Source organism: Branchiostoma floridae, chromosome 6 (assembly GCF_000003815.2).
Source record: "Branchiostoma floridae strain S238N-H82 chromosome 6, Bfl_VNyyK, whole genome shotgun sequence".
NCBI lineage: Eukaryota > Metazoa > Chordata > Leptocardii > Amphioxiformes > Branchiostomatidae > Branchiostoma > Branchiostoma floridae.
The window spans coordinates 15,915,562-15,930,680 of record NC_049984.1 but is presented as its reverse complement, the minus strand read 5'-3'; the positions used below and the strand labels follow the sequence as shown (position 1 = coordinate 15,930,680).

General features: G+C 39.1%; 1 protein-coding gene across 1 annotated transcript in view; it reads left to right on the top strand.

The window, feature by feature from the left end:
• Window positions 1–3,007: 3,007 nt before the first annotated feature.
• LOC118417064 (glycine receptor subunit alphaZ1-like) overlaps window positions 3,008–15,119 on the top strand; it is a 31,879-nt gene continuing 19,767 nt past the window's right edge. Inside the window, exons 1-4 of the mRNA XM_035822432.1 lie at window positions 3,008–3,667; window positions 5,514–5,626; window positions 11,274–11,341; window positions 12,108–12,301. Coding sequence (XP_035678325.1) covers window positions 3,591–3,667; window positions 5,514–5,626; window positions 11,274–11,341; window positions 12,108–12,301 — 452 coding nt within the window. The 5' untranslated portion in view covers window positions 3,008–3,590. The remainder of the gene's footprint in view (window positions 3,668–5,513; window positions 5,627–11,273; window positions 11,342–12,107; window positions 12,302–15,119) is intronic.

Here is a 15,119-nt window from a genome sequence, read left to right as displayed (position 1 = left end):
TACCGTGCTTTGGCACAGTGAAACGTAACGTAAGAAAAATCCAGTCATGTTTAAGAGTGTTGGCAACTGCTGCAAGCAATTTGGCAAAGGTTATTTGGGTTGCCCATACAAAGAGCACCTTGAAAAATCTCTAGCCTTTAGGCGAAAATTTGCAATGTGTGCTTTTGTCACAGTTCTTGGGAAAAGTAAGTAAAGAGAATCCAGTCATGGTTTAAAATGTTGGCAAGTGCCGCAAGCGATTGGCAATAAGACTGAATACATTGAATCTCTATTCACTGGTCTTTCAAGTCTCTGGCATTGTGCCCTTCCGTATTCATTATTCACATTTACACTAGTCTTTAGGCCATTTTGTTCACTTATCAAACTCTTGGCTTTGTGCCCTTGTATATACGTTATTCACATATACAGTTGGCTTTTTTTTAATGGACATTGAAATTCTTGGTATTGTGCCATTCTGTATACATTATTAACATTTACACTAATCTTTTGGGCCTTTTTATTCATAGATCATTCAAGTTCTTGGAATTGTGCCATTATGTATAAGTTTTTCACACTTACACTTGTCTTTAAGCTTTTTATTCACTGGAATTTCAATCAAATTTTGGCATTGCATTTAGCCATTATATGTACATTATTCACATTTTACACTTGACCAATTTGTCATTGTGCTCTTCCATGTATATTATTCACATCAACACTTTTCTTTACAATAAGCCTATTAGAATACCATTTGAGGCTATACAATTGTCCTCAAATTCATGGTGATGCAAGCTACGTCATAAGAGATACTGCAAATCCATTGCCGTTAAAAGGTGAAGGTAAGTAAGCTATTGTTTACGCCCGGAGCTACGCTTTAAGAAGATCTTTGCATTCCAGAATACGATCCTCTACGATAAGGGGATCTATAGATGTTCATCAGCAGAATTCAATTTTGTGACTAGATGTAGATCTCCGTTGGTAATGACCGCACAGTGCGTGTCCCTATATCTGGTCGAAAGGTTATCAGGGGAGTAGGCATTCATCACATTCATGGACTGCTGAATTCTTCGTGCCACAGCAAAGAGTGTACATCAAGTAAGCAGAAATGGACGCCCTGTCGTTGGTGTTCAACGATGAATCATGAGGGACAACCTTACTCGAAGGATTTGATGTTCGTGAATGGTTTCATCGGGTTGGTAAGTCAGTGGATAACAAGGTTCTTTGTACACGTGCAAGTGTTTTATTCACGCCAGCGTTTTTGTGACCGCCAGTACAACATAGAAGCTGTCAGCATTGCCCTGAGGAAGATGATCCTTACTCGTGTTCGTGAACAGTTTCACCAGGTTAGTAATGAAGTCACTGGATAAGAAGATGCTTTCTACACAACCAACTGCTATATTCAAGACTACGTTTTTGTGACCGTCAATACAAAGCAGAAGCTGTCAGAATTGCCCTGAGGAAGGCGACCCTTACTCGTGTTCGTGAACAGTTTCACCAGGTTAGTAATGATGTCAATGGATAGCAAGATGCTTTCTACACAATCAAATGATTTATTCAAGGCTGCGTTTTTGTTACTGTCAATACAAAGCGCAAGCTGTCAGTATTGTCCCGAGGAAAGTGACAGGCAGTCACCAAAATGTAGTCTCATATGATGATAAAACACTTTGGTGTGTGCAAAAAATATTGGTATCGAATTATTTCACGTTGTATGATGAAAAGGTTTCCTTGTAAAGAGTTAGGTCTTATCATCGTGCATCAGCAACCAACATATGGAAAGACTCATCTCTGCACATGCTCATTGAAACGCTAACTTGCATTTATGCTGTACATAAGATAAAAGATAACGTTTTCTTACAAAAAACTCGGACTTTATAAACTTACATAAACCATTTATATAGTACAGAAAAATTGATTTCTGCATTTACTTACTGAAAGATTCGACTACCTATTTACATTACGTAATTGGAAAAGTCAGTTGTATTTATGTTGTATGATAAAAATATTACGTCTGCTTGCCAAGATTCTGAGGTTTAATCAACGTATATCAACGAACGTAAACAATATGGAAATATTCCTATCTGCACATGTACACAGTGATAACGAAAGATGTCTGCTTGAAAAGAGTAAGATTTTATCAACGGATATCAGCAAGCGCATTTAAAGATTCATCTCAGCACATGCCTACTACGATATCCGACTTCCTACCTACATCGGAAACGCTAGTTGCATTGGTGTGTATATCATGGCATGCGTGTACGTTTGCTTATGCAGATTTAGGTATATCAGCCCCTAACAAAAGTACATACAAAGAGAGATCCATTACCACTTATGCCTACCTCTTTGTCTCCAACAACCAAATTTCCCCAGTAATTGCATTGGGGTAGCTGCCTAAACCTTGTAACTTATCAACAACGCACGGACCGTAATGGAATTTGGGATAGAAAACGAATGATACACGCAAAGCTCCTTGTGACGCCCAGGCCTTGGGAGCAAAAGTCAGCCAAAATTATCACCACGTTGCCGTGCAGCTTATGGGTTTGGGGTGATGTAACGCACTGGCAATCCTAGAACGATTCTGCCAGGTAAAATGTCGTTTGATTGAAATGGCTGACAGACAGAATATCTATTGTACTGTACTGCACGTCATTTGCATTTATTTTGAATCTTCACTGCGTCCTATAAGGTACGTAGAACTATCATGTTTCAAGGATTCTTACTTAGCATTGATGATAGTTATTGTGTTTCTATCGACAATGGCATAGGATTTCTGTTTGACATACCATGTGGTAGTTCATTTCTGCTTTTGTTTGAAGCAAACTACATTGAAGGATTTTGCTCTCTACTAGACTACTTGTAATGAAGCCTATATGTCTCCGAGCTTCTACAGAACGCTGTTCGTAATAGTGTGGGCGTTGAGACTGCCTCCTCATTTTATTCTTCTTATGTAACTGTCAGATTTGATCGTTTGGCTGCTGCAGTCGAAGCGCGGTTAATACCCATTGGAGTATACGCCGTGGAACTCATTTGCGCAGTAGACTGTGTCGGTGTCGGGGAACACCACGAAAACACGGTTAAATCTGTGTGAGGTAATGTCGGGGTAATGATTGATTTGTGCGTCCCGTGGTGGGAATATAATTCACAGCCAGTGCATGCTTGATTTAGTTCCTCTGACGTATCCTCGTCAGACTACCGTGCTTTGTTAAACGGCTTCCGCGGGTTCCGTCTCATAGATCAGTGCAGGCTGCGGTCACCCTTGCTTAAGTATTTTATTACCTCTTGCATCGCAAGCTGATCGGGAGCACACAAATGCCTCGGAATCACCTGTGACGGTAAGGACGTTACGTTTCCCACAGCGTTATGACGTTTTATTCTTCAATATCATTACAGACCCAGGTTCATTGTTACGCCCTGATGTAAAAGTGTCAGCACGTTTGAAGCGAATCAATGTGGGCTATCAGGGTATCTGCTAACGGGTGTGTCGAAGGTCATTTGTTTGAATACCTGTTGAGTCCTGTCCTATAGTAGCTTGAGTTTTCTTGTTGAATATTAATAGCGTGGCGTTTGATTCCAGCCCTGACGCTTTTGCGTGCAGTCACTACTCAGTCAGCACCATGGAGAGAACCTACCTGGTACCACTGCTGCACATGGTAGTCTTCATCACGACAGCTGCGGAGGAGGATACTTCCGGGTAAGTAGATATCTCCCATCATCTTTGTAGATGCCGACACACAACATGGTATGTATCTTAGTGCAGTAATTACATTAGCATGCCAAAGGAAAACCGCAGCTACGTACTGGATGGAATGCCACTGTTTAGTACTGGCATTGGACAACCTCTCGGCCTTGCTCCAAGGTTGTGAAAGGACGGTGTATACGTACTCCAGGAAAACTGGTTTTCAAGTAAACAGTAAAGCATGCGGAAAGGGTCTGTTTATTCGTTTGATTCTAGCTTTTCGAATAATTTAAGGTGTTCTTCGTGTAGTGGGTTTGAAGGCCTTGAAAAGTACAAAGAATATAGGATGAAAGATGGTCTTAAAGATAATCATTAGACATCCACCATCTTCTTTCTTGGCAGCTCGGAGATAGTACTTTGTAATTAGGCAGTAATTTGGAATCTTTAGTTTTGCATGCGAAGAACGCTGGAAGTGAGGGGGGGGTGTTCTTAGACTAATACTTAAAAGAGTAGCTCAAATAAATTAAGTGTTCAGAAGACTACCAGTGGCTTAAGTGGCCTCCACGCAATGCACTTCCTTCAGTGCGGAAATGGATTGAAATACGTTTTGGCGGATGGATAACTGGTAAACTGTTATACAATCCCTTATCTATGCATTGCAATTCACTAAGAAATGATAACGTCTTTGGTTTATTGTTATCAATTAATCAATTCTGTTTATCTATCTAAAGATAAAGTTAGAGATAAAGATAGATATAGATATTTTTTACCTCCATACGTTTTGTCTTCATTATTTCGTTAATGGTGCACCAGATATTTCATGAAAAAAGGCTATTTCATGCGTTCACAAGGCGTGTAATTGCCCTGGCTACAAATTACATATTAAACATTTCTCGAAAACGTGTTACCATGAAATGAAAGGAAATTGACGTTGATACAGCACTGTATTACATTACACCGATCCGCACACCTAGCAGCATTGGATTTGTTATTCTAACCTATACATCACTGTTTGAAATAATCTCCCTCTCTCCCTAAAGCATTTTATTTCTGTGATAACTTTCAAACGTTATCTTAAAAACCATCTACCATCTAACCATAATTACCTCTAAATCTACAGCCGAACAAATAGAGAAATAAACAAATAAATCTCCTTCCCAATTATTTGTTCTTAGTTAGGATTAATGATTTATAGTTTTGTTATTATAACGCATTATTCCATTATAGATTCATCACTGTCATTTCACAGTTCACTGATTTGTATCAGATTTATTCTATATCTTTTCCTTACATGATCTTAAATCATCACGTGTGTATATCATGATTGATATTTATGTATGTTTTAAGAAGGATGGCTTCGTATAAGCCTTTTGGGCTCTTCCAATTCTATACGTTTGTAAATGATTTCCATTTATATACTTTCCATGTATATCTTATTAAATTAATTTGTTGACCCTTATGCATAACTTATTGTCGGGTTTTCCCACCAGGCCGCTTTGAAAAATGTAAGGCAATATGATTTTACCCTGGTTGAATAGATAAACAAACAATAATTACAACACGGTTATTGTTTTCGTATGAGCAAATGAATAAGCCAAAAACGTTTGTACTGCATTTCAGATATACATAAATAATCACATAAAGAACATGGAAGCAGAAATGATTACATAAATTTAAAAAAAGATAGAAAACAATAACTGTAACAAACTTAAACAAATACAAACATAAACCACGGATCCGAAGATATGACAAATATTACAATGGAAACAAAATAATATCAAACAAATAAAATAATTTGGCAATACTGGGTAGTATTAATTACACGAGGAGAGTATAACATTTCACAAACATTACATTCCAGGTCAGGAGTGTCAACAACAGCGACACCAAGGTTCTCTCCTCCATCTACAAGCCAGATGCCAGCCTTCGGACCACCCTTAGATTACGAGCCGTGGGTCAGGCCACAGGAAGGGGGTAAGTCTGGGCCTGTGTGATAACGCCACCCGGGACCCTTCAACAAGCTATCTGCCAGATCTAACTATTACAGATAAAGGTAAAATACGGAGATGTATCGAGCTAAAGCTAGGTAGGAGGTCAGTGTGTTCAAATTACGTGCAAAAACCTATTTGTCTTATGCGTCGATGTAGGTTAGACATCCCGGTAATAGAATACGAAAAAAAAGCAGTTACTCAAGCAACTGACGAAAACTAGTGGATGTGCAGCTGCTTGAGTAACCGCATTTAGGCGTATTCGTCTTGTGGATTCTATGACCTTTTCCCATCAATATTGTTCCTGGTGTTCAACGGCTGGTGTGATGAATAATGGTAATGGTAACACTCTTCGATAAAGAAGGAAAATACGTCGTCTGCAGCTTTCAAGCTATAAACGTATAGTAATTTGGGCAAGAAGCTATAATGTTTATGCTAATCAGATCTTAACGGTTGGTATAAGCATGGCTCAATTTGCAATTATAGCTACTAAATTACATTATGTCAGCCTTTATACCAAATCCCCGCTGTACTGAAAGTTGGATTCCTGGAAAAAGATACAAGAGGATATCGTTTAATAATCTTTTTCAGGCTGTAGGGGCAGTGGGTTGTTATGCAGTGTGTCCAGAGCACGGAATTGCCCCCTCCCTCCTTCCAAACCCTTTAACCTCCCCAACTGATGTCAGATTCCCATTTTTATACCTGGGTGGAGTGAGGAAAGTCGTTTAAAGCACGGTGGTTTAAAGTGCCTTTCTCAAGGGCACAATGTACAGCCAGTTATACCGGGAATTGAACCCGTGACCTGTAGATCTCCTATCCGCTAACATACCCATTCTACGCCACGTGTGCCCCGACGGAATTCTGTTTTAAGTTTTTTTGCTGCATGGACTTCTACAGTACAAGCTTTACGCAACACGTTGGTTATAATATGATCAATTCCTCCAACTATTTCGAAGTAATAACCTGTTAGGAACCTACAGTTAGACTCCCATAGCGACTGTATTCAACCACGCTGTGAAAATAAATGTGTCACTTCATTTGTTTGAATATAGCTGCCTTTGAAACTTGGAATTGGATATTGGTTTTATTCTACAGTTAGGTCTTAAAATGAGTCGAATGCAGACATAGCTTATACGCATTTGCTCACTTGACTCGTTTTTAGGCGCCAAGTTGCTGGAAAACTGTTATTCAGAGGGGACTCGCAGGTGCAACGTATTGGAGTTTATGTCTCTGTAAAGATTTTAAGACGTAGTAAATGTAGCACCTTTCTCCTTTTTCATTGATATTGGTCAGCATTTTAGCTTTAGTACTGCAGGAAGTTGTAACTTACATATTTTACGCATAGCCTAGAACGGTCGTTTACTGTTTGAAGTTCATACTTTCCCATTACGTCGGCCGCAATTAAAAATAAAAATTGCAAAAGGTGCGAGGTCTACGCTTAAGGCATACATTGATTACAGTTATGAATCATTTTGTCGATATATGTCTTTCTAAAGAAAGTTTTTTTTCGTAGAATCTAAGTCTTGTGTGGCAACCATTGGCTTCAATCACAACCGTTTGGCAATGTGACAAGTTGCACTTTTGTTCGATATTAGCTTTACCAAAAAGCTTGGTCAGCAGAATTATGTAAGGCAAAAGAATGGAGGCCTACGTAATGGAATTCCGGAACTGTCCTGCATTTGAGATTTAGAGCAACAGGAGCTAAATAAATGAAATCACTTGCATCAACTTCCTTAACTTGACTTACCATTCGTTCCCTATTGGGCTTCTAAAGACTAGTTTTTGTCTCCTTTACATATCGAATCATATTTGTGATTTAAAAATTGCACTCAAGTACCACTTCTTCAGTATCAATGACAAAAGATTACAAATGCTATCTGAAACGTCTGACCGTTTTAAAAGTCATATCCAGTTGCTTGAGTAATTTCTATTGCACATCTGCTGCTAGAAGTTTCTTTTTTTGGAGTTTCTTGTTCTGTATAACCGGTAAACCTCCATTGGGCTTTGCACACCGGTTTCATACACTAGGTACAAGATGCATAAGATCGAACTGCAAGGTTCGATCCACTCACACCGGTAAAGACCTCTACTCTTTTCGATAAGTGCGTTAAGTTATTGAACGTGGTTCTCCTAAAACACGATACCCTAACCTTGACATTCGGACCTAATCGAACCTAAGTACTTATCTTTTCCAGAGTCCGCATGCAGTGCGGAAATAAGCTTAAAGTGTCTTTCCCAATGGCACAGCAGCAAGGTCTACTAAGGATCGAACCCAAGACCTTTAGGATCTCCGTCAACAACCTTAACCACAAGACAAAACTTGAGACGTCTTGTACGGAATACCGAAACTTTCTTCTACCAACTCTAATGCATAAACCAAGAGATGAATGAACTGTCAGTCATAGGTTTTTATAGTCACGAGCTGTTAACGCTCGTATGACATCGTAACAATTTGACGGGTGAAAAGCCCCATTCTTTTGATTAAAGCGCTCCAATATTCTTTATGTGCTGAATTACTGTCCCACGCTTTCATGGTGGTCTTACCGTGCATTTCAATAATGAATCAGACTTTTCTTTAAGACTTTTTATGGTCAAGACTTCAAAGCCTCCCTTCAAATTTCTGTTAGAAGACAATGAGTTACAGTGTTCATCAACAATTTTCACCATTCGGGAATTGAGGGGATAATGCTTTCTATAATGAATTGTTGAAACTGTAGGAAGGCAAGTAAAAGGTAGTTTCGAATCAATGTAACTTTGACAAAGCACGTACGAGGAGCAATGTAAAACGCTACAACCTGACAATGTAAAACGCTACAACCTGACAATGTAAAACGCTACAACCTGACAATGTTACTACAACCTGACAATGTTACTACAACCTGACTATTGAAAACCAAAATGCATAGAAAATGGGTGACCAAAGGACTACATTGTCGGGAAGAAGGGAACATGTAAGAATTCCCATGGTAATAAAACACTTTTATCATTGCTTAGATGCACACCTCTAATCCTTTTAAGACTGATTTTATTCGAATATGCACGCATAAATCAATAACTGTATTGTGTGGGCTGCTCATAACATTATGACAGCTGCCACTTCGTAGATAGGAACGTTGTGGATTAATTGGGCAATGGATGAACTTTGGTTGCTAATCTTATACGCCTTGTAAATGAAGATAAAGGTGTAATTTATTTGGTATCACTCGCCCTTAGGTAAAAGGTAGGAAATGTGGCCCCATAGTCTTTTTGAGGCCGTAGGCCTATATAGGGGCAGTGGGTTGTTATCCACTGTGTCTAGGAAAGCGGAAGCCAACCCTCTCCTTCCATTGACTTAATACCTCCGACTCATGCCTCCCCAACCGAAATAAGGTACCCGTTTTTACACTTAGGTGGGAGTGAGTAAAGTCATGTTAAGTGCATATCCTACGAACACAACACCGCTGGCATGTCTGGGGATTCTAACTCAGGACCTCTGGGCTCTAGGTAAAATATTCCAACCTTAACGCCAACACGGCAACTCCGAAAATGCATCAGAAAAGAAAAGGAACACTTGGTATTGCCCCTCGCGAAGAATGTCCTTGTAGTTCTATAATGCCCAACGAATGAATCGTACATCATTGCCAAAGCCATTCTGTGTGATAAATCAAAACGAAGCATGGCTTGGCCTAGTTTTTGCGTGATGATTTTTAAAAATTAATCTAAAATATGTCCAATACCCCAGAATTTCCTAAATGAAAATGGACTACTGGTCAATGCAATGATTGATTCTATAAATAATGAAATGATAAATCTGAAATCCTTTTGCTGGTTCAACAGATATCATTCATAATAGAACAGGGTTTTCAAAGCTCATTGATAAGCCGAAAGCCTTCCTATATGTATAACGGTCTAAGTTATTTGCCAGAAATCATAATCAATGTAATTATGATTATGGCGGTATGGGACTATGCAAATGATAACAAAATTTTAGGAGTGCAGATACTAACGATACATGTTCTTGCTTTGTTATACAATTATGTTCTATTTCATATTGAATATATCATTCGGTATGTCTATAACTAGCTTATAGGCACAGTATTGCAGAAATCATCGATTGTAGATCATAGGTAGATAGATCTAGACGTATATGTTTTGTTTTGTTTTGAAATACACTTTTCAATATTCTTTATCGAATATATCTTGTGGCATGCCTATCATTACTATGTCTAAGACACACCATTTTTTGCAGCCTCATTGTAATGTTGAGTGGATTCATATCACAGAAGCATTCGTTGTGATTTATTGACCAGTAACCAATGAATCTACTTATGGTGCAACCAATAATGGATAAAACCTACTTAGCATTGTCTCAGTTGATTATTGATTCCCTTACTAAAAGCCTACAATAAATACATGATATAGGGTTTGTTTTACAGCACAACGCTCATAATATGACAGAAAGAATACATATTCATTGGAGCTTACTGTAAAGATCCACTATTGGCGTCAAGCGTTTTAGTTTTACGGCATTTCGATGAAATTTCATGTGAGCGTCTAGACCAACCGACTCTATATGCCACGCGTCTATGAGCCAAAGGATTTTGTTTTATCGGCAAACTATGATGGCCGATTTTCCAACTCATTAATGGGTCGTTCATCGCAATACTCTTCAAAGAACCTTTCACCATGTTGTCTTGACGGCATTGTGCGTTAAACGAATATCTTACTCGACTGTATCAAATTGGGATCGGAAGTTACGACTACTTTACAAAGTTGTGACAATTTTTACTGTCAAACTCTGTCTCACTGGACTGTAGTAAATTGCGATAGGAAGTTACGACTACTTTACAAAGTTGTGACAATTTTTACTGTCAAACTCTGTCTCATTGGACTGTAGTAAATTGCGATAGGAAGTTACGCCTACTTTACGAAGTTGTGACAATTTTTACTGTCAAACTCTGTCTCATTGGACTGTACTAAATTGCGATAGGAAGTTACGCCTAATTTACGAAGTTGTGACAATTTTTACTGTCAAACTCTGTCTCACTGGACTGTAGTAAATTGCGATAGGAAGTTACGACTACTCATTATTACATAAAGCTCAAATGAGTAGGTTATTGGAAATCATAGTGTTGCCACTGAATTTAAAACCAATGCACAATGATTAAAGAGTACTTCAAAAAGAGCTTTGTAGTAGTGATAAAAGAGTGTTTCCTCACTTATGTTTGGCGCCGAATACCTAGCGAAACTTGATGCAATTTGGCACCTAAATTGAGTAAGGAACGTCCGGTAGATACCAAATTTAGGTAAATCTATAGTAGATTTGCAACCATCATCATATTATGGAACACAATAGCGAAATACCATTCATCAGTTCTTGGACTATTTGATGCGGAACTAAAAGTTATAGAGGTGTTCATGTTCTAGTTTGACCACCATACGTTTACATACAATGGAAAATATGCCGACGCTGTGCTACAAACGCCCCAAGGAAACGTTATGCCTCATTGTGCATTGAAACACCACATTTGCAGTGTATAATTCAATGACCTAGGGATAAGTAGGTCCGATACAGTCCGATAGGATGAAGGCAAGTGTTCAAGGCCAAAGTTTCCCTTGTGGATGTCATTCATTAAAGCTTGTATCATCTCCAGGGCCTCCAGTGGACGTAAGATGCAGCGTCTACATCGACACAATGGGCTCGTTTTCGGAGAAAACAATGGTGAGATGTCTATTGTCTTCTTCAACTATTTATCGATTTGAAAATCCTAGCCAGGGGATACTTGTATTGGATTTCTGTTAGAGCCGTTATGTTACAAACTTGGCTATTGCTTGGTCGTGGGGCGCATTGCCGGTGATAGAATCGGCTAGTTTCTTTCAATGTCACACGTGGAGATTAACAGTCCTATATTGGTAATAGATGAAGTTTCATATCATCACCATACTGCGTCCTTTATCGTAGTCCAGCCTTAGGGGTCAATTTTCGTCGCCATTCAATACCGTTAGGGGAAATTAATCAAAGGTGAGGCCGCATGGGTCGTGATATGGGTCACAATTCATTAGCGAATCCACTGAGAATCTTTCACTATTACGGGCAAGGACGTAATCGTCACATTCATGGTAGCCACGTTACATTCATGGTAACCACGTTATTAATCGAATCTCCGTCCTAATACAGATACACAATGAAATGCTTGTGATGAATAGCTGTCCACAATTGACGTATAGGGAATGACATATATTCAGGAGAAATAACTACTCCTAAGGCAATAACGTTTGTCCTCTTTGCCCTGACCTCTTCTTCAGGACTTTTCCCTGACGTTGATTCTAGGCTGTCAATTTCTGTTCTGATACAAATCTACAATCAAATGCTTGTGATGAATAGCTGTCCACAATTGACGTATAGGGAAAGACATATATTTAGGAAAAGTATCTACTCATAAGGCAATAAATAACGTTTGTCCTCTTTGCCCTGACCTCTTCTTCAGGACTTCTCCCTGACATTGATTCTTGGCTGTGAGTGGCAGGACCAGCGTCTCGCTAACGTGTCCTCGGTGCCGTGGTACCCTCCGCCCGGCTTCGACATCTGGACGCCCGTCATCGAGGCCGTGGCAAAGTCGGATGACGAGACGCCGCCTGTTCTCAGCGTCTCACACGACGGAAGCGTCCTCCGTATGGCATGGTAGGTGGACTAGCTTACTAAACAACCTCCACATGTCAATACAATTTTCTACTATTGCATAATTTCTTCTTAGGAATGTTTCAGAATAGATTTCTATCAATTCATGAGAAGACCATCTTTAGCCTCTCACTCACTCACTCACTCACTCACTCACTCACTCACTCACTCACTCACTCACTCACTCACTCACTCACTCACTCACTCACTCACTCACTCACTCACTCACTTACTCACTCACTCACTCACTCACTTATTCACTCACTCACTCACTCACTCACTCACTCACTCACTCACTCACTCACTCACTCACTCACTCACTTACTCACTCACTCACTCACTCACTCACTTATTCACTCACTCACTCACTCACTCACTCACTCACTCACTCACTCTGACGTAGTGGTCTGTTCGTTGCTGATTGGGTTGAATTTGCTTTTTTTAGTTTAACTGCATGATATACCATCTTGAGATACACGTTAATGCATGCGCAAAGGTGCATATCTAAAGAAGGCATGTCTTTGCATCCCATACTGAATGTGTGATGCACGTGTACTTTAAATCGAATGTCTAGTGTTTTGTTTGTCAAAACGGCTGATCAGAATCCGTTACAGAATCATCACATTTGGCAACTCCATCGTGACAGGAAAACTTTCAAGACGACAAACGCACTTTGCAAAATCAATCGGATGAATCATATATTTCTAGGCCAACCCCACTGGGAATAGGGGGTGCGTATCCAATAGTAGCTTATTTGAGGAACATAGAAATCATTTTTGGTATGGTTCATTGCGTATCAATCAATGAATGTCGAGTATCATAATAATAGTTCATTCTGTATCAATCAATGGTTTTGGAGTATCATAGTAATGCTTCATTACGTAAGAATCAATGACATTCACAGCCTAAATTTAAAACACCTGCGTGAAGCCTGGTACTAAACGAACGTACACGTACGTGACACCTACTTTCTGATTGGAAGGCCCGGTAAGGCAAATATTACTTTGAAGCAAAACTTACCTGTACATGTGATCAGACTTATCTTTGGCAACTTCATGAAGCCACGAAAACTTTGCAAAATGTCAGTCAGTTGAAACATGAACTACGCGGCCAATGCCACAGTGATTGTGGGATGCGTACCTAATTGTAGGTTTTAGTGGGGTTTATTGCCTATTAATCGATGACTTTTGAGTAATATGATCATTCCACACCAATCAACGATTTTGAATGGTTGAGTATCATAGTTATGCCTCATTCCGTAACAACGAATAACATTAACGACCAAAATGAAGCCTGAATTTAAAGGCCCTGTAAGGCGTTGTCGTTGAATCAAATATCAACTATGATCTTCTAAGACTCGTCTTTGGTAACTTCATAAAAGCACGAAAACTTTGCCTGAATCTAAAGTGCTTATGTGACCCTTTTTCCTGATTGGTAGGCCGTGTAAGGTATTATCGTTGAAGCAAATATCAACTATGATCTTCTAAGACTCATCTTTGGTAACTTCATAAAGGCACAAAAACTTGGCGAAATGTCAGTCAGTTAAAACATCATCTACGCGGCCAATGCCACAGTGAAAGTGGGAAGCGTACCTAATTGTTGGTTTTAGTATGGTTCATTGTGTATCAATCAATGAATTTTGGGTATCATAATGATAGTTCATTTCTTATCAATCAATAATTTTGGAGTATCAAAGTTATGCTTCATTACGTTACAATCAATAACATTAGCAACCTAAATTCCAGACACCCTACGTGAAGTCTGAATCTAAAGGTGCTTATGTCACCCATTTGTTTTATTGGTAGGCTCTGTAGTATAAGGCGTTGTTGTTGAAGAAAATATCAACTATGATATTCTAAGACTCATCTTTGGTAACTTCATGAAATAAAGGCACGCAAAATGTCAGTCAGTTGAAACATCAACTAGGTGGCCAATCCAACAGTGAATGTGTGATGCGTACCTAATTGTTTTAGTATGGTTCATTGCGTATCAATCAATGTCATTCTCAGGCAAAACTAAAGGCATCCTGCGTGAATCCCAAAGCTAAAGGCGCCTATGTGACCCCTTTTTTTCCCGATTGGTAGGCCCGCTCCAAGACCTTATCGTTGAAGCAGATATTTACCGTGGTCAGCATAATCTGCTTTTAAAATATCATCTTTGGTAACTTAATCAAGACATATGGAAACTTTAACTTTGACAAATACAGTTTGCAAAATGGCAATCAGTTGAAACATCTAGTAATTGTAGTTTATGTGATATGAGGTACACAGAGGTTATCTTTCAGTATGCTTCATTGTGTGTCAATCAATGATTTTTCAGTATGAGCATTCACGACCAAAATTCAAGACAATCGGCGTGAAGCCCGGAGCTAAAGATGACTGCGAGAAACTTGAGTTGTAGGCCCAGTAAGGCTTTTTCATTGAAGCAGATATTTTCTGTGGTCAGAATGATCTGCTTAAGACCATCTTTGCTAACTTAACAAGAACACCATGAAAACTTTAACGATGACAAATACGCTTTGAAAAATGGCAATCAGTTGAAACATCGAGTAATTGTACTTTATGTGACGTGGGGTACATAGAGGTTATATTTCAGTATGCTTCGCTGTGTATCAATCAATGATTTTTTCAGTATCATGATAATAGATGATTATCAGTCAAGGACATTCACGACAGAAATTCAATACACCCTGACTACGAGAAACTTTGAGGTTATCTTTTAGCATGCTTCACTGCGTATCAATCAACGATTCGTCAGTATCATAATGATAGTTCATTATCAGTCAAGGACATTCACGACCAAAATTCAAGACACTCAGCGT